We start from the raw sequence: 21,239 nt of genomic DNA on the forward strand, positions 1-21,239 counted from the left end.
GCACAAGAGTCAAGACTTGGTGTGTTTGTGAAAGGCAGCAGGGACGTGCACAGATAGACTCTAGGTGGTGCTAGAGAACCTGCCCTTTGCTCTCTTGACCAGAAGTGCCCAGTTTACAGCAGGGGTCTTCAACAGGGGGTCCGGGACCCCTAGGGGGTCCTCAGAGTTACTACAGGGGGTCCGCCAAATCTTTATGTGATATGATTTTTCTTTTTACCATAACCACTCGAAACCTAGCATCCCTTTTCTGAGGAGAACTTTAGCCAAAAATAGCCGATCTACAAGCCCACAACGCCTCGCAGCGCGAGGCGTTGTGGGCTTGTAGATCGGCTATTTTTGGCAAAGAGGTATAGGTGTAGAGGGAAAAAAGAGCAGACCAAGTCAACAAAAAAAAGTATAATTTACTTGAGCACCTGCCCTTCAAAATGTCTGTGCACGCCACTGAAAGGCAGGTACATCCGACATCTTATGTCCTGGAGCTTTCTCTACATAGCTCATCCCCAACTTTCTGAATGTGTCTTAGGTCTTGATAGTTAATTTAGATAATTGTTTAGTGCCACTGTTTCTAGTACGTGGGACATGAAATTCTCTTGTCGACCCCAATGAATATAACCATCCAGAGATGGGCATAAATACAGCAAAAGATATTTGGATACTAATTACAAATACTGGGTCAAAAATAATTCTACACTACATCTCAGAGGCAAATATTGTACTTTTACTCCACTACAATTATTTGAAAACTTTAGTCACTTATAGATTTGGATTGTTATTACAAAACCACTTCAGCCCTATATATATTTCGGCCATTTGAAAATAGCGGATCTACAAGCTCAGAATGCGTCGCGACGTGACGCATTGTGAGCTTGTACATTGGCTATGTTTATACATTTTGAACTTGCGAAATGGGACATTCTGCAAGTACTTTTTCTTTCTGTACTTGACAAGTACTTGACCAATTGGATGTATATTTTGACACTGATACCTTCGTACTTTTACGCAAGCACATTTTGAACACGGTGACTTCTACTTGTTACAGAGTATATCTCTACATTGCAGTATTGATACTTTTACATGAGTAAAGAAAAGTACTTTTTCCACCACTGGATGCAGCAGGTGAGAGGAGGGGAGAGATGAGATGCAGAAAGAGAGAGAGTTGTGGAGGTCAAGAGGTCAAAAGCGAATGGCTGTAAGTGGTTAATGTATGTTTTGTGATAATAATCTAAATCCAAGTAACTAGTGACTTAAGTTTTCAAATAATTGTAGTCGAGTAAAAGTACAATATTTGCCTCTGAGATGTAGTGGAGTAGATCAGTAAAAGTACTGAAAATGTTTAAATACTCCAGTAAAGTAAGAAATACCTCCAAATTGTACTTAACCCATTAAGACCTGGAACTCATCTATGTCATTTTAGATTTCTTTGGCTATTCAAAGAGTAATAGCACAAGCTCATAGCACGGCACCAATTGCCGTGCTATGAGCTTGTAGATCTGCTATTTTTTTTTTATCGTGTTTTTTTTGCAAATCTTTGAATATTTATACCTGAGTAAATGTACTGAGTAAAGTTACTTTACACCACTGGACAAGAGAAGATGCAGCCAGCCAGGTGAGAGGAGGAGGAGGAGGAGGAGAGGGATGCTAGAGTAAAGTGGTGGAGGAGGTAAAGAAAGAGGTCAGAGGCGAATGGCTTCCCAGCATCCTCGATGATTGTTCGACCTGAAGTCGGCCATCTTGGATCGTATGTAGCGGGGAAGACGGATTGATGCGGTGAGACAATTTTCCGGTCATTTTCTCTCCAAAATGAATACAGTCGTCGGCGCCTAGACGACCATTACGGCACTATGCGAGTTAATATGTGGAGGAATAGAGGCTGGGGTGTTTTAAACGGTTCAGCTCGGTGGTTTGACACGGTCGCCTTTTGTGTTTTTGTTCCAGCAGACCGACGGTGGGCAATAGTTTTTAGGCCCAAATCCCCAGCAAAACACCGCTAAAAGCTCCTCTTATTTCGCTCTCATTCTCGGTTTCGTCTCGGTGCTTGGTGCTTAAATGTCCGGGGGATTCACCGGTTAAGTGGCGTTATGACTGGGCTCGCCGTTTACTTCGACGTGGCTGAGTTATTTCACAATGTTTGCGAGTTAGCATTGATTAGCTAGCTTGCTAAAAAAAAAGCTCCATAGACAACCAGGCAAGCAAGCAGCCTAGCATACAGTGTTGCCATGTCCGCTTGTTATAAGTGACTTTGGGCTTGTTTTTTCTGTGAAGTTGCTTGTAAATATTGTTATGTTGCGGTTTTATGGGCTTGTTTTCTAAAGAGTAGTTGTTGCTTATTTGGGCTTGTTTCGTAACGTTGTTCAAACCAGTGGTTCTCAAACATTTTCATGTCAAGGAAACCCCCCATATATTAATGTATTTGTTCACCGACCCCCATCTGAAAATATTTGTGTGCCATGGAGGGACCCCCATACAAGATTTGCGTGTGATAATATTCCAACCCCCTCTAAGATTGTATTTGAAAATAGCAGATCGCATTTGTAAGCTTGTAGACTATTTTCAAATAACCGATGTATATGTTTGAAATGTGGCCCATTAGTCGCTTCTTTTGGGCTTGTTTTCCTAGAACTGGCTGCTTGTTTCTCTCCCAGAATCTGGCAACACTGTTAGCATATTAGCCATCGTTGCAAATCTTAGCTCTCGTGCTAACGTTTCAGTCAATCTGTGAACCTAACTAACCACATTCCGGCGCCTCTGAGGTGTTGTGCAGCCTGTTTTTTAGTTTTACCCGTCATTTGCGCAAATGACGGGTGCTGTAACGTTTTAATTGCCATGCATAGCTTACCACAGGGACTAGCATTAAATGGGTCACTTGTTGTGACAGCAACAACTCAAACATGCTTACAAGCCACGTCCCCGTTGTTTACAACCGTTAACGTTACAACAAAAGATGGCTTGATTGATTGAATACTTTATTAACAGTTTGCAATAAAAGCACATAAAGTGCAGTTCTACTCAAAATGATGCTAAAAGGATTTAACGCAAGAAAGCCCTATGGCTTGTTTCCATTGGGGTCCTGTGTGTTCAATTCATCGAAACCTTTAATGACAGAACTAATGTACAATACTATGACATTATTTGTGGTATCTCTGCTACATGCTTTAAACCCGGCCACATAAGTTGTACAGTATGTTTTCAGAAGTGTAAGAGTAGACCACACTGCCCAGCCCACCACTCATTATTAATAATGCAATGCACCTGGTGGTCATTGTAGAAATGATTTGATGTTTCCCTGGCTGATGATATTTGTTCACCATACTACTTCCTATTGGATCGTTACCTCGCTTATTATTTCCAGCTATAAGACTGAGACAGTTGTGATGTATGTGTTCGTCGTTTGGGAAGTTTATGCTAGTTCCCCCCTCTGTTCGCACTGGTGACTGAGGAAAAGTTGTTGTAGTAAATTAAGTGGGGGGAAATTGAGACAGCCAACACTTGTATGGCCTTGTGTTCCATGAATGACGAGATAACTCATTTGATTGATTGGATACTTTTTAGACAGCAATGTAAACGCATTAGGTACAGCCAAACATTTGGGCTAAAAGGATAACACAAAAAAGTCTTGGGGACTTGTTTCCATTGTGGTCCTACGTATTAAATTCACATACACATTCGGTATACACTTTCTTATACTGTATACCCTATGTGTTTTTCTACGCTGTTAACATTGCCTTTGTTTCCCAACACTGGCAATGTAACCATTTTTTGCCCCATAAGAAGCTAAAGGTCACTTTCTCTATTGAAGAGAATGCCACATCAGGTTACACAAAGAAGAAATTTGATATAACACACACAACAGGCTTGCATTCAACCTACACTACTTCCACTGGGCGGAAGTCGACATGATTAAACTTACACCAAACTGTTTTGTTATTGTAACAATGCTTCTCAGCAGGCCAGGCATACGTTATAGGTTTCATAACGTAGAACCCAGGAGCCTGGTTTCATTTGCATGTGTTGTGTTTTCCAGGTGACACACGGCATGTTTGGTGCTAACAGGAAGAAGTTTGTGGAAGGGGGGGTGGATAGCGACTACACGGACGACTCCAGTCTCTACTACAGCCAGCAGTCTATGTTCCCGCCCCACCGCACTGACAAAGACGTACGTTCTGTCTGTCTTGTTTATAGGTCTCTCAGCCTGTCTGTATATGTATTTTTGGTTGCATATTTCCATATTTTTTAGCATTAATAATCCCTTTAGTATCGTATAGCTTTTTTCCCCTTGTTTACTCTGGCATTTACTCACTCAGATCTTTCACTCTGGATGAGAGCATCTGCTAGATGTCTAAAACCCATGTTAAAATAATCATTCTTAAATCATACCTGTTGAACTGCCTGTAACTGTGAAGTATACCAATGGAAAAGCATAGGAAGAGGAAAGATGCCACCCAAAAGGAAGCTATAGTGTAGTGGAAATCAACTGACTGACAGGCCAGGGGGTCCCCAGCAAAATGAGCTAAAAAACAATTTAACTACTTTAACCCTATACATGAGCTATTTGAAAATAGCTGATCTACAAACTCACAACGTGTTGCATCCTGACTTGTTGTGAACTTGTAGAACTGCTATTTTCCCACAAATGTCCAGAACATACCCAGACAGGGCAACATCATGCATGTCCAGAACAGACCTAGACAGGGCAACATCATGCATGTCCAGAACAGACCCAGACAGGGCAACATCATGCATGTCCAGAACAGACCCAGACAGGGCAACATCATGCATGTCCAGAACAGACCCAGACAGGGCAACATCATGCATGTCCAGAACAGACCCAGACAGGGCAACATCATGCATGTCCAGAACAGACCCAGACAGGGCAACATCATGCATGAACCTTGGAGGTCCAGATCACAGATTGACCACTTAAACCCTCTATACTTAGTAAAGTAATACTTAGTTGAACATGGTCAGCTCTCTACTTGGTCTGCTCTTTTATATGTCACTACACCAAATTGCTTTGCAGAAGATATATAATCTACAAACTCACTGCAGTTCTAGAAGTGCGTTGTGAGCTTCTAGATCTGCTGTTTTCTCCCCCAGCTTAGGCATGTAGGGTTCAAGTAGTTAAAGAACATAGTGATTGCCGCAATATTATCACACTGTAGAGTAAAACACACAAGACTAATTATCCTTTACAATAATACACTGCATGTTCAAAGTTATTTTCTGGCTAGGGGGTATGGTGCCGGACAAACCCTGGCTGGATTTGTATTTATTTTGTATTTCTTCCCACTAGCTGGTTATACTCAGTTCATATCCCTGTGGAAAGCCCCAAATGCACAAAATGCATGAATATGGTTCTGACAAACATAACTCAGTGGCCTAGCTCAACCATATCACTATATATCAACTATATACCACTTTATTCTGAGACATAACAGCATAGGGAACAGACTGGAACTGTGTGTGTGATGGCTGGCTTCTTGGTAATATAATACTTGTAAGAGAAATAACCCTCCAATGTTAACGTTTACAATTTAAGCAGAGGTCTATGATTGCTTATTGATATATAGCTCTCATCGTCTGATCTGCTGCATCACACTGTGTGTTAATTGTGGTAGCTAAAGGGGCAGGATATTAGGCTGTGCACATGTGTGCATTTAATTTGATTCATAAGCATGTTGGCAGCTCTTAAAAACAAAGCCCTTTTTTGATTTGGTGAAAGTTCAGTAAGTGTGAGTATCTTTTGTTTTTCTTTTGTTTTTTTAGTTTGTTTGTTTCTGTTTTACAGATGCTGGCGTCTCCATCCCCTTCATCGACAGGTCAGCTGTCACAGTTGGGAGCAAGCTTATACGGCGGCCCTCAGAGTAAGAATATAGCACAGACACAAACACCACTGCAGCTGTGATGGTTGGAAGTAGTTTTAATATTAGATCCACATCGGCCCCTCTTTAAACCATTAAGACCTGGAACGCATCTGTGTCATTTTTCGATTTGACCTTAAAAGCATTATTTTACTCTTTGGCTATTCAAAAATTGTGAAAATGTGTGCAAATCTTTGAATATATAAATTTTAAAGTGAACATTTTTAACTAAAATCTTTGCTTCTGGGGGTCCCTGGAACAAAACATTTTGAGATGGGGGTCGGCGGCCAAATACATATCATAGTGGGGGTCCTTGACATGAAAAAGTTTGAGAACCACTAATATAGAAACATACGTTTTTCAGAAAACTGTTAGGTTTTAGAAGACCTTAGTAAGAATCGGCCTCAGGTCTTAATGGGTTAAGTTAGCTTTTAGTTTAGGTTGCAGAACATAGTCTTTGCTGGAAATGCACGGTAGTCATGTAATTCCTTACACTTCAGGTCAGTCATCTGCTCAAATGAAAATGGTGAGACGACTTCACTGCAGATTACTGTCTTAAGAAGTAAATGTAACTCTTGTTTGTTTCTCGCTCTCTGTCTCTCCAGGCGCTCTAGGGTTTCCCATGCGGGGCATCAACAGTAGTGCTGCACCTCAGTTGAGTCGGAGTGGGCTGAATCAGCCTGCTAACCAGTTAGCTAGCCACGTCAATGCACCTAACACTGGCACCTTGCACACCCCCCCTTCTCCGAGCAGGTACACACACACACACACACACACACACACACACACACACACACACACACACACACACACACACACACACACACACACACACACACACACACACACACACACACACACACACACACACACACACACACACACACACACACACACACAATTAATGTGCATCCGTCTTCTTGCACGTGCTTACAGTCAGTCACTAACCGTTTTAAAGCTACACTATTACTTTTTTTGTGTGTATACATTTTTCATTTGACCAATCTGTAAGGTAGGTGTTAATACTACAAAACAAACACAACTGCGGTGATAGTAGTTGGTCTCCCTGCTCTTCTATTGAAAGTAGAATCCTGTGCAATGGGTTTTAACGTTCTTGGATATTGTTTATTTAGAACTGTCAACGGCGAGGTTACATGGAGCAAGTGAGAGGAACATTGATATGTGGTCTAATGTTGCAGATAAGCTTAAAGATTTGGTTTAAGTGTTGTACACAGTGTTTTGACCTTGCACAGGTATAGGCATGGTGTTTGGCCCTTACATTTCGAGAAATTGTTGGTCCGGGGAGGGGTGGGTGGGTTTATTTTTATTATTATTTGTTTTAAGTTGTTTGTATCTTGTTTTTGTTGAAAAATGTATTCATGTGAATATAATTGTATTGTCGATTTGATAATAAAAACAATTGATAACACAAAAAAAAAAGTAGAATCCTGTGTACTACCACTACTGGTCCTGCACTTCGTTTTGTAGGTTAGGGTTTTCACTGAGTTTGCAGCCATGGCTGTTAAAGTATCCACAGGTATCACTGGGTGAAGGGAGGGAAAACGACCTTCCTAAATAAAGTAAATATTGTATTATATAATACACAATACACCGTGTCCCTATTTAAAAAAAAAGAAGTCATTATTAAAAAAAATGTGAAAACAGCAGATTTTCAAGCTGGCATTACGATGCATTGTGAGCTGGTAGATTGGCTATTTTTGCTATTTGTCATGCAACAAATTATATAGTGTGTAGGTGGGCAAGGAGTTAATGATTTGTTCCAGTCAAACAATTAAGTGATTCAAAAAAAATATTGTATTAACATTGTCAATGTCTTTATTATAATTTTGGTTGCTTAGTTATGAGCTGAGATGTAATATTAGCTAGACACAGCATTGTCTTATATGATTATTTGACCCTGAATCAAATAGTTATCATATTTGGGTTAGTTATCTGAAGAATACATATGGGATTGTGATGGGAAAAAACCCTACTACTTATCAGAATGACTAAAGAGCTGAAACTCTCAATCATGTCCGTTTTATTATAATTTTTTCTGCTGTCCACTTTTAAGACATCAGTCTTTCACTCCTCCTTCTTTGAACTATAATTTTGTTTCTGTTTCTCCAGGGGCATCCTCCCTATGAGCAGTCGAAACATGCTCAACCACAGCCAACAGGTTGGATCCGGTGGTCCGGTAGGCGGCTTGGGTGGAGGAGGCGTAGGGGGAGGTGGAGAGAGAGGAGGAGGAGGTGGCAGGAGTGCGAGCATGGGGAGTCCCAGCCGATCGTCGCCCAGCATCATCTGTATGCCCAAGCAACAGCAAGCACGACAGCCTATAGGCAGGTGAGACAGAGACACTATATTCTATTTATTCAACACACACAAACCGGTACATATATAAAGCACAACTCAAGTTCAGTGTGTGACCACCTTGTGTGTTTGTGTGTCAGTATGTCAGGGTTCGGGATGAATAGGAATCCAGCATTCGGCATGAACAGCTCCTTATCCAGCAACATCTTCAATGGAACAGGTACCAAAAACACATACACAAATACAGAAGACATACACACAGCTATACACCTAGTACATGTACACCAAGGTTATAGTTTTCAGTTTTATTGTAGTTTATTTTTATTCGCTAATTGAAATTGTGTTTATGGTCACTCAGATTTAGTCCTGCTAATAATGTGTGTGTGTGTGTGTGTGTGTGTGTGTGTGTGTGTGTGTGTGTGTGTGTGTGTGCGCGCGCGGGGCTGGCTGTATGCGCACTCACGTGTTCCAGACGGCAGTGAGAACGTGACAGGTTTGGACCTGTCAGATTTCCCAGCATTAGCAGACAGGAGTCGGAGAGACGGGGGTTCGAATCCCACCCCGCTACTCAACCCCTTGGCTGGGCGGGCTCCTTACGGTAAGAGGCGGAGTGGGTGTATGCTTTGTGAGTGTGAGCCATGGTGTCGGATGTACAACGAGTGACACATTTAATGAAACCCCAACAAGCTTTGTCGAGCGTCTACACAAATTGGCCCGTGTTCGCGGGAGGGAAGCCGGGCTGGGAGGGTGATAATGGTCATTGCACGTGCTCCTATGGACTGGGGCGGCACCTGTCAGCGGGGAGTGTTGGGCGGGGGGAGTAGAACGAAGGCACTACGTCCTCCTGGTGGGAGCTCCTCCCTGGCAGGTGAGTCAGTAGGATATGACAGCAGTGACAACACAAATGTGTGTGGGGAGGAATGAATTGGCATAACGACTAAATTGGGGAGAAAAGGGGTAAAAAATTATTGGCCACTCTAAATGCAAAAATGCCACGGGAAGTATTCTTTCCTACCCGACACTCTCTCCTCCTTGCGCTGTCATTGGAGACACTGCAGGGTGACTGACGTCTTCATTAAATGGTTCATCACATACCAGTATTGCCGGTACCATAATGCATAAGGGTTTTAATTAGGGATGTTAGCAATCTGTCGACTGACTCGTGCTCCTGACGATTCTAAACGTTTTTTTTTAAATATGTACATTTTGTAATGGCTTCTCAAAAACAAAAAATAATAATAATCCAAATGGGAGAGGGAACGAAGTGTCTGTGCTGATCTGGTGCATGTCCGGTTTGGTCGTGTGTAGGGCTTTCAGTTCTCTATAATCCCATTCGAATTTCAATGTTTTATTATTTTTAATATTCGAATATATTCAAATATTTTGTATAATATATAATCATAGTATATAATTATATAATTTATAAAGTTGCACAACAATGAACACCCACGTGCACACATACAAATGCTCTACAAATAGAGCATTTGCTCTGATTAAAGTGTTAATAAACGCATGTTAACATAATAAAGTCATTTTTATTATCATTATATAATAGGTGAGCTTAAAGGAAAGCTCAGTTTGCGCTCTCTCTCAACTGCTGCGCAGCAACAACAAAAAAGAGAAGAAAAATCAATCAACACATTGATAAATGCCTGCGACATGCTAAATACTGAGTCGTTAACATCCCTATTTTTAATGATGGTGGTGGAGAGCGCTGTCTAACACTTCGGTAGAAACTCATAAGTGTTCAGTTGGGTTGACAGTGACTGCATAGGCCATAGCATAAGATTCACATAATTTAAAGAGTATATAATCAAACCATTCTGTGACCCCTGTGGATAGGGGCATTGTCATCCAGGAAGACACCACTCCCATCAGAATAAAAGTGTTTCATCATAGGATAAAGGTGATTACTCAGAATCACCAATTTGCACTGACCCGGCCCTTCCCTCTTAACTCATTCAGTGCTAAGTAAATAAAAAATAATTGCCAATAGTGACAGCGAATTTTCGTTTTTCTTCCGCGGGGGGGAAAAAAAAGCAGGTCACCGCGACCCTCCGTTCTTTAGTTATTGGCTGTTGAATATAGCTTGTTCTCGCCAAAAACGCAGAAAAAAACTAAGCAGAGAAAATAGATTTTTTTCCATTAACATTAGATCAGACACGGCTGGGTTTGTTGTGAACACATTATTTCCAGATCTATTCTTCTCCGGAAGTCATAGGATCACTCATAGGTTGGGGAACAGCTCCATCGCCATCTAGCGTAAACACTGAAAACACGGTTTGAACGCGTTACACGTCTTTGGCACTCTGGGCCTTGAAGGAAAAAATTACGTGTACACGTCAATGGCACTGAATGAGTTAAGACAATTGAACCCAAACCACACATGCCCACTTAAGAATAATGGTGAAGGATGACTCAGCTGAAAATCACCTTTTTCCACATCTCGGCAGGCCACTGCTTATGGTTTTTGCACCAATTGACTCTCAAACATGCAATTGTCTTTGTAATGAGGGGGTTATGCACTGCAACCCTACTATAATATCCTTCCTTATGTAGTTGTGACTGACTGTTCCTGCAGACACAGTCTGATCACATCCTGCACTCACATTCTCTGTCACCTCAGGAAGAATTACTCTTCTATTGTTTTCTTCAGCATCTGTCATTGAATGTGCACTTCCAAACACCATTTTTACTAATATTATTTACTATATTTACTAATGGCTTTCTCATGGATCGAAATGCAGATGTCACTTTAGGCAGTGGTTCTCAACCTTTTCAGGCCACTACCCCCAGTTCAAATAATCATATTTGAACTGGGGACTCCCCGCCCTGACAAGCACTTGGAATTGTATGAGTTGAGGCATTACATTTTTGTTTGACTCTGTCCCACAGATAAAAAATGTGAAAACAGCAGATCTACAAGCTCACAACGCCTCATGTGAACTTGTAGATCAGCTATTTTCACAATTTTTGTCTTATATTATTTGAAAAGTTTTTTGATTGCTTTTGTTTTGAGGTATTAAAAAGGTCTTAAAAGTCCTAAAATGTTCACTTCACTGTCATCTGGGTACAGTGAAGTGAAGTGTCACCCATCTGTATGTGTGTATTTATGTTCTTTTCTCCGTGTGCATGTGCTCTATATGTGGTTGTAGGTGTGTTTCTGTCAGGTTTACCAAGTTAATAATTCATAATGAATTTTCTTCTTAGTCATACTGAATTTACTGGCACAATTAGGGCAACATCATAAAACGTAAAACTTTTAGCAAATGTACTAACCCCCCCCCCCCCACCATCTCCATTCAGTTGGCATGGTAACCAAGCCGTCCAATGAGCAGTCTCAAGACTTCTCCATCCATAATGAGGATTTCCCAGCTCTCCCTGGGCCAAACTACCAAACAAAAGACCCCACCAGCACCAACGAAGACAGCAAAACCGTGAGATACCTCTCTTTTCTTTAAGCTTGTCTGTTTGTCTCTCTTTTCGGTATGTTTCATTCTTCCTTCAGTCTTTGTTCTGTTCCAGCTCAACATGAAACCATTTATTAACACTGATTGAACCTACTGACTGTCCCTCATCCTTTTTTATCCGATCAGAATCTCAACTCGTCGGGGAAACCCGCCTCCAACACAGACGGTCCAAAGTTCCCCGGAGACAAGAGCTCTGTGGTACCTAGCAACAACAACCAGCAAAAGAAAGGAATTCAGGTGCTCCCCGATGGTGAGAGACAAACACACACATCACACACACGTGCAGTTACATTTTATTTTCTATTAACTGAACCCACACCAGGGGGAAATGCTAAGATTTGAAGATGTTTATGCATCAGTGCATTTGCCATTAGTCTGTTCAATCAGGTGGACTGACATACTGTACACTACACAGACCCCTGGTGGGGTCTGGTGAGGGGTTTCCAGTGGGTCCCACAAAATGAGTTAATATAGGCTCAAAATCAGGTTAACCACTTGACCATATATACATTAGCTTTTTGAAAATTGTCAATCTACAAGCAAACAATGCGATGCATTGTGAGCTTGTAGATCTGTTATTTTCAAAAATCTTTAAAGAATGTGGGAATATTTTTGAAACATTTTTACAAGGTCCCTGATCCAAAATATTTTTATATGGGAGTCTGCAGTCAAAATTCGTGCAAATTTTGTGGTCCTTGAGATGAAAAGGTTTGAACCTGTTTGGTACACAAACCCATTGTCTTCGACTCGAAATGTGTGACTCAAAATGAAATGTGTGTGTGCATATCTTAAGGCCGTGTGACCAACATCCCGCTTGGTATGGTAACGGACCAGTTTGGGATGATCGGTTTGTTGACATTCATACGTGCGGCAGAGACGGATCCTGGCATGGTTCACCTAGCGCTGGGATCTGACCTCACAACGCTCGGCCTCAACCTCAACTCACCTGAGTAAGAGAGACAGACACTGTACGCATACATACAGAAGAATACGATGTGTTGGGATGAAACTTAATAACCCTTGGATTAAACATTTCTGTCTACACCTCTTTGTCTCTCTCTGTCTATCCTCATTACTCTCATCTCTCAGAAATCTCTATCCTAAGTTTGCATCTCCGTGGGCATCAGCTCCCTGTCGGCCACAAGACATAGGTGAGTCTCCATACTGGCTGGTGCATGACCTGCCAAGGTTTCCTACGAAGTGTCTTTCTACACATTTTTTTGTGATCTGTGATCACCTGATGAAAGTCACTACAATGTAGCAAACATTCCATTATCACCCAACCTGGCATGTTGACGCTAGCACTCTTAAAGTATCAGATCACAATCAAATGGAGTCTTTAGCTTGCTTTGGCTGCTCTAACCAGCGCAGTGGCCTTGTAGTTAATGTCCGCCCTGAGGTTGGATTCAATGCCCAGCCGAGTCATAAAGACCACAAAAATCACACCCTGTGTGAAGGTAGCGGCGCCTTTGATACATTTTGTCATCGATATGTGTTTATAATGCGTTTATAGCCATGTGTCACGTGAAGCTTGACCAATCACTTTGTTGACGGGTCTGACCAATCAGAACGTTGACGGGTCTGACCAATCAGAACGTTGACGGTGAACACGGACAAAGTCAGGTATAGACTTGACGGGTCTGACCAATCAGAACGTTGACGGGTCTGACCAATCAGAACGTTGACGGTGAACACGGACAAAGTCAGGTATAGAGCAGGATGCGCTCTATACCTAAAGGTATAGAGCGGCTAGCGCCGCTAAAAAATCACACCCTGTGTGAAGAGAGTGGTGCCTTTGATGAGCCCCGTATTGATGTTGTCATCAATGTTTGTTTATTGGACATACAGACATACACACGGACACACAGACAAAGTCAGATATAGGAGTGGTTGGCACCACTCAAAAATGGTACCCAATGCCTCTCTACTCAGCATCAAGGGTTGGGCTGGGGGTAAGTCCCTGTGACATACTAGTGTCATGTCTAGGGTTTGTACAAACATCATGGCTGGGGCCTCACCCTACTGAAACGGGTGTTAAGTTCCTGACCCATGGGCCACATTGCGCTTCAACAAGGCTACTTTTTGGTTTCTCTTCTGCTGCAGAGGAAAAGAGAGTACAAACAGATGCAGACATTACCACATTGGAGATGTTGGGGACAACGGAGGGGTTCAGGGACAACGGCCAAATACATAACAATTTGGGGTCCTTCACATTAACATGTTTGAGAACCACTGGCCTACATGGATACAACATCGTGCAGTTGATTAGGCTCTCTACAAAGACACTGTCCTGAAAAACATATTTAACTATTTATGGTTGTTATAGTGTGAGAGGTCAAACTAATTTCAGAATTCTCAGCAATTGGCGTCCTACTGTAGTATTGCAATGTCGAACTTCAAGCCTCATAGAATATGCATAATTATATAAGAACGTAAACAAAAAGTCTTGTTATCACTAACTGCAAGTCAGCAATTGTGACTTACCAGTAAAAACAATGCACTAGGGTTGAGTGGTATTATTTTTTTCATACCATGAAACGGTCCCCCAAAATGATCGAGGTATACGATACTGTGTTAATAAAAACATTGCCAGGGCTGGAGGAAGCTGCAATGTAGATATCATATCAATAGTAGGATATCTCAACTGACAGAAATTAAATTGTCTAGACAGTGACACTATTCCATGTGTCTTGATTCTTAATTCCTTTCACTTTCACAAATATGTCCAGTTGGCAGTTTGTACTTCGTACTTGGACAGTTCCTCGTTCACTTGTATTCTCGTTTACAGGCCTGACGTTTTCCTTCCCCCGAAAAATCCTTTCTAGTGTTGCTTTAATAGAAGAGAACATTAGATCCATACATTCAGTTAATGCCAATGTTATTTGTCTGTTTTCTTCATCCAGACATGCTGAACAACTTGAAGGATAATACCCCATCAGGAAGAACCATGTTGTACTTGCTCATCCAATTATATCTCTGTCAAAAAGTCAAAAAAGTTATCGCAATGGAAACAAAACTCTCCTTTGCAATACAAATGAGATATCAATATGCCTCATAAACGGTCCGTTTCCCATTTAGACCTGAGGCCGACTTTAAAAACGCCATCTAAATCCTGACCTAGTTCTGAAAAAAATAAGTTCTGAAAAACTTTATTTTATTAAGTATTAATTCAAAAATTACAAAAAAATGATGTTGCTATATACTGTACATAGCAACAGCAACCCCAAAAGGGTTTCCCGTCTTGAAAGGTATAGTTACAAATAGGGGTTCCCGCCCTAAATGGGTTAAGAAACTCCATTGAGTCTTGCTAATGTTAATGTCTCTAACGTTGACACTATTTGCACTTCCCAGACAGGAACTAACTTCCCTCACGCATGCGCTACCCCAGTGGACTGTGCATTGTAAAGAACAGAATGAGGGGAAAATGCATTAATAACTCAACAACTTTAACATCGGAAGCCAATGTTTGCTATGAATTATCTTCATTTGCTTTGTATGATGTGAGAAAATGTTATGATGATAATGAAATGGACATCGTTGCTATTTTCAAATACCCTGGGATAACGTGTTACTGCCCGATTTTAACCTCCACACATCAGTTAAAAATCTCCTCTTCAGCTGTCTCAACATAGGGAAATATTAATACTTATACAATCAATGTCTGACTATTAGTTGTCTCCAGTCTATGATACGCCCAGGCTCGCAGTTCTTTGCTTTTATGGCATGATCTGTTTCACTTCCTCCCGTTAGAATGCTGTTTATGGCCACACCGCCTAGAACAGGGTTTTGTCTGGATGTATGTACTGTACATCCCCTTAGAAATAGAGTAGTCACAGCGCATGCTGCTTGCTCAGTCTGCATGCATGACATCATGAAATGGAAGCATAAGTGCCTGTGGAAGCTATTTCAATTTGTCCAAATGAGCCATCAACCATCACCACACTAGGACATGCACACAAGCAGCCGGCCTGTACAGTCCGACTTCACCACCGAACACGGCAATGTGATTTTTGCAGCTTTGTTCACAAACTGCACACACAGTTACTTATTATTGATATCTAAGATATCAATAATAGATATCGATAAGCTCGAGTTCTATATCAGACGTATTCTGTGTGTTTGGGTGCCTTGTGTCCTAGTGCGCATACTGGAAGAACATGTGATACAAACGTTGAAGGGACCCTTATCTCCCATTATGCTTTTTAGTGGAATTTCTTGAACTAGTGGTAAAAAAAACACTGCATTGGCTACCTTTTTAAAAATTCACTTTTACTGCTGTTGTTTTTGCAATTAACTTGAATGAATCCTTGATGTGATGCAACTTACCTGTGTAATGCGTATACAAACATAGTGGAGGTGCAAGAAGGAGAAGGAGGACTGTTGAGGTTGTATTTTGTCAATTTGTCACCTCCCAACTAGGGATGGGACGATAATTGTTTTCGTTTATAGTGATAGGGTTAGGGTTAGGGTTACCCACCCACAATGATCGTATTGTGGAGATGTTAATTTACCGTGAAATTGTCGTCCATCATACACTATGAATTAGCTTTTGTTGAGCCGCAAATTCAGTACCACTTAAACCCTCTATACCCTTTGGTACGCTCTTATTTCTACACAAATCGATTTGCCAAAAATAGCAGATCTACAAGCTCACAATGCATTGTGTGCAACGCAACACATTGTGAGCTTGTAGATCGGCTATTTCTGCCGAACGTTCCGCACAAAATAGGGATGCTGGGGGTTCAAGTGGTTAAACAAAAGTGCCATTTTGCTTTAAGCATATTTTGATTATCTCGATAATATCATTAATCGCAATTATTTTTGCCACAATAATTGTGACATGTAATTTTCATATCGTCCCATCCCTACTCCCAACCCATTTTTGGGAAATTTGGCTCACAACGCCTCTAGAAGCCTCAACTGTGAACTCTGCCCTCCCTCCACCTGCCTCCCTCTGCACACACTTTGAACCCAGATCAAAGCTGCCTTCACTTTTGCTGCAGCTACACCACCCAGAATCAAATTGTTATGGACACGTTGTTAACTCTGTGATTTCTCTCCCCATCCACGCAGACTTCCACGTACCATCGGAATATCTAACTAATATCCACATAAGGGACAAGGTTTGTACTGCACACACCTCTCAAACATCCTTTTAAATTAGCTTAATGTTAGAATGCTGTGTTATCAGTACCTTGTTTTGTTTTCCTCAAATGGTAGAATAAACATCTTTATCTGGTAGTGTTTAAAAACATCACAGAATCTGAAATGGATATAATTCATTAAATTATTAGTGGACCACAAAAATAAATAAAAATGAAATAAATAAAACGATTTTCAAGCGCACAACACGTAACAACATTATGAGCTTGCAGGTTAGATAGTTTTTTGTTTTGTTTGGTGGGTGGGACTTTCAAAATGTTAAAGTTCTTTGCTATAATCACATGCCAAAATTGGGACTTGAGTTAAAGTGGTTAACACAATTCTTGGAATGCATTGAATTGAAATATAATGAATTGTCTTTGTCTGAAGACAATTCATGTTACTTTTGTTAAAACATTTCTCTGTCTTCCCGCCTTCTGTTTGTCTGCTCTCTTGTCTTTTCTGTCTCCAGTTAGCAGCTATCAAGTTGTCTCGGTACGGGGAAGATTTACTGTTTTATCTCTACTATATGAATGGAGGAGACCTGCTACAACTATTGGCTGCAGTAGAGCTGTAAGTATACTATTATATAGTTTTACTCTACTTGTTGCGCTGTTTTTCCGACCCACACCAAATCTCTTCACCAGCAGCTCTACAAGATGGGCTATTTTTGGCGAATGTTTTCCCCAGAATGGGGACGCTGGGGTTCAAGTGGTTAAAAAAAATGTGTATTGCGACGAGTTGTGAGCTTGCAGATCAGCTCTTTTTTTCGCTAGTATGAATTCAGATGTGCCTTGAGATGATGACTTGCCGCTATTGGTGTGTCTTGAGCACAAACAGTCTGGAAACCCTTGCTTTGATCCAACAGTCTTTTAGTCAGTGTCACTGTGATGGGAGTTTGGAGCACCCACATGCATGCACCCTCTCTACCTTAAAATGATGTGTGAGTTTACTGTGTATGTGTTCAGGTTTAACAGGGATTGGCGGTACCATAAAGAGGAGCGGGTTTGGATCACACGGGCGCCGGGTATGGAGCCCACACTGAAAACCAATGCCTATGAGAGGGGGACCTACTACTTCTTTGACTGCCTCAACTGGAGAAAGGTTGCCAAGGTACAGAAAATAAAAGGGTGGCCTGGTGGTTCAACTGGAAGGTCCCCAGTTTTATCATTGGTGTCTCCATTAACAAGTACACCACATCCAGGATACTTGCTAACCTGTATTGCAGCTTGTGTTTTTCCGGAGCCGAGACACAGCCTTTTTCAGTAAGAAGTTAAACAAGAAGTGAATGGAGCAGAACATTTTCAAATCATCATATCTTGGGTTCTGAACATTTCTTTTATTCAAAAAATGTTTTTGAATTTTTTATTATTTTTTGACGCCTTAGACGTCCAGTGGCACAGGGCTTATGATACAACGGACTTCTTAGACGTCCAGTGGCACTGAATGAGTTGTTAAGACCTGGAACGCATCTGTGTCACTTTAGATTTCTTTGGCTATTCAAAAATAGCAGATCTAAAAGCTCATAGCGCGGCACCGAGTGCCGCGCTATGAGCTTGTAGATCTGCTATTTTTGAAAAATCTTGAAACATTTTCTTTTAGATTTTTTTCAAAAAACTGTTAAAAAAGTTAATGGTATTTAATGGCATGCTATTAACCTTAATGGGTTAATAGCATGTTTTCTAACTTTGCCATTTCTGTGAGCACGTAAATACACAGAGCATCTTTGCTGATGTGACGTAATCCAAAATTACGTCACATCAGCCATTACATGCTTCAGCATCCAACATGATAATGATATATTCCAGGTGCAGTAGAGTTACTCCTAGACCTAGTCTAAGCTCATCTGGGTTATTGTGAACAGGATACAGTGTTTGCATTGTACATACAAAGTTTCCACACGGCAACAACAATATATAATTAGTATAGACTTGTTGCAGATCCACTATGAATGCTGACTGAAAACACAAATGCAAGCACAGATTGTGGACACACTTAGCCACGTCCTCGTTATAAGTCTGTTATTGGCATCATGTCATTAACAAAAGAAATGAGTGGCTTGGGCTGAGACTGCTTGGGTAAATGCATGGAGTTGACTGTATAAATTAGCGATGCACCGATGTGAAATCTCTGGCCCATATCCGATATAATAATTTCTGTTATGCCGATAACCGATATTAACCAATGTCGATATGAGCTCATTCTGTATTTAAAAAATAATAATATATTTTTTTCCATTCAGAAAAATACATGTAACAGGGTATCTGCAAGTCAGATTGAACTTTTTAAATATATTTAAGACCAATGTACCATTAACAAACAGGCACAGAAGGGCACCGATAACCCAGATTTTTGTTGGCAAAATTGGCAAAGATTTGTTAAATTGTTTTTTGGCCTATAATTAAACACAACACATAGGCACCCAACACTTTTTTGGGGGTTCTTTTCATAGACCTGCTTGTTTCTCTCGAAAAATCTGGCAACGCTTGTCACAGATGTAGATTAGCCGTTTAGCTTGGCACAAACGTAAACAGCAGCACGCTGCACTCATAGATAAATGCTGTATTTGCTGGTCAACAACTTTTGGATATGTGTGGCTGGCTTCCATGTCACATAAATCACTGAGGGAAACATCGGGAAAGTACCGTTGACCTGGAAGATTGTCCTGATACTCTTTGTAAACAGTGTCATGACGGTGCTTCAAATCATGAGTTATCAGATGGATAGTGTCGATTAATTTCACACGGCATCCTCCTCGCATAACTTTGACCTTGCAAGTGTTGCATATTGCAATTCTCGTCTTTTTTTCTTTTTTACCGTGAAACATTCCCAGACCTCGCTGGTTTCTCAATTAGTGTGTTAGTGGTAGCCTGGAATACAGACTGATTCGCTCCGTTCAGTGGACTTTACCACTTCGAGAAGCGAAGTGATTCAATAAAGTCAGTTGAACAGAGTGAAACAGTCTGGATGCCAAGCTAGTGTAGTGGTAACTGTTTGTGTGTAACTGGTCTGAATCCCAGGCTGCTTAAAGTTAATAACTGCCCCTTCCACCAGGACTGGAGTCTATACAGACACCGACACACACACACACACACACACTCACTCACACACTACTGCAGCAGCTAGACAGAAGCAAACAATCATCGGTTGTTCATATCGGGCCATTTTTATCGAACCGATGCCGATGCATTAAAAAAAACCTAACATCGTCCGATTTACGATATTATATTGTGCATCCCTAATATAAATGATATAATATCAATATATTTCTGAGCCCTATCTCAAACTCTCGTCAGGAGGGTAAACGCTATCATAATACAAGCAAATGTCTAATGCCCAGATCACCCACTCCTCGTCGTGCTTTAATAATACAGAAATATATTCATTTTTTTATTCTCTCTGTGTCTCTCTCCCTCCTTCCCTCTCCAGGAGTTCCATTTGGAGTATGATAAGTTAGAAGAGCGACCTCATGTTCCCTCCACCTTCAACTACAATCCCGCCCAGCAGGCGTTCTGATTGGCTCAGTCTCCTTCCTGCCTACACACCATTGGCTCTCCTGGCTCATCAACCAACACTTTGCCCCCCCAACCACACCCCCTGACCGACCAACCCAGCCCTGTGGTTGCTTGTTAGAGGTGCCCTTTTATTTTGAATATATTCAAACTGAATCTGGCCAATGAGGACTCACTGCCCAGCCCACCCAAAAGAGATGCTTTATATTTTAAACTTTTATGTTTCTTTTTCATTTTTTTTTTACCTCATTTACCTCATTTTTTCCTTTTCCACCCCTCCATTGTTTTGCATTTGTTGGCCTGTCATTTGGAGCAACTCAGATTAGATTTTTTTCTCCACATTTTTCATTGATGGATAATACAGTTTTCAGTGATGGATAATAGCCTTCATTACAATATAGCTACACATTAACACACAGCAAAGGTATCCATCTCAACAAGTGATAGAGTTGTGCATTGAGTCTTGTTTTAAATTGTCAGATGTTTTTCTCTTTTTCTTTTAAGGAAAGTGAGATTTTAAGTGTGATGGCGGACGTTAAGGTCACTCGTTAAGATGGATGTTTTTTGTAGCGTGCAGACAGTCACACACACTGATGGACTTTGGCAGGAAGTGAACATTTTTTTTATTTTTTATTTTTCTTCCTACAGAGTCTCTAATGTTCATACTCTAGTTCTTAAAGGAATTCATCCTTGACAAAAGCACAGACTGGAAACCCACACACAGGTACACAAACATACACCAGGTCAACCAATGCAGACTGACGAGCAGAAGGCGACCAGGAGAGAAAATGCAATGTAAATTGTAGCACTATTTCGTAATAAAAGAAGAGAAAAGATATTTGGTTTCATTGATGTTATGTAATGACTCAGAGCAGAGGCAATTCTAAACCAGTCTGTGTTAGCTTTGGGAACTGCTGGGACATCCAGTGATTTTCAGTGGTAGA

General features: G+C 41.1%; 1 protein-coding gene across 1 annotated transcript; it reads left to right on the forward strand.

Annotated features, from left to right (window-relative positions):
* Window positions 1-1,640: 1,640 nt before the first annotated feature.
* On the forward strand, window positions 1,641-21,133 carry LOC311039806 (CCR4-NOT transcription complex subunit 2-like). The gene is made up of 15 exons (XM_084049795.1): window positions 1,641-1,767; window positions 4,022-4,153; window positions 5,786-5,861; window positions 6,464-6,611; window positions 7,989-8,204; window positions 8,312-8,391; window positions 8,644-8,769; window positions 11,478-11,608; window positions 11,768-11,891; window positions 12,435-12,591; window positions 12,731-12,792; window positions 16,715-16,764; window positions 17,256-17,356; window positions 17,752-17,896; window positions 20,213-21,133. Exons 2-15 carry the CDS (start codon window positions 4,034-4,036, stop codon window positions 20,297-20,299), a joined length of 1,623 nt encoding a protein of 540 aa, XP_083905921.1. The 5' UTR covers window positions 1,641-1,767; window positions 4,022-4,033; the 3' UTR covers window positions 20,300-21,133.
* The last annotated feature ends 106 nt before the right edge of the window (window positions 21,134-21,239 follow it).

The sequence above is a fragment of the Gymnoscopelus microlampas genome (genome assembly GCF_963454915.1).
Source record: "Gymnoscopelus microlampas genome assembly, chromosome: 23".
NCBI lineage: Eukaryota > Metazoa > Chordata > Actinopteri > Myctophiformes > Myctophidae > Gymnoscopelus > Gymnoscopelus microlampas.

Bases quoted from the DNA above. Each gene is read 5' to 3' on its own strand.
- LOC311039806 (XM_084049795.1), top strand. From the start codon at position 4,034: ATGTTTGGTGCTAACAGGAAGAAGTTTGTGGAAGGGGGGGTGGATAGC. The intron at 12,793-16,714 runs GTGAGTCTCCAT...CCATCCACGCAG, and splicing joins CTGTCGGCCACAAGACATAG to ACTTCCACGTACCATCGGAA. The intron at 16,765-17,255 runs GTTTGTACTGCA...TTCTGTCTCCAG, and splicing joins ATATCCACATAAGGGACAAG to TTAGCAGCTATCAAGTTGTC.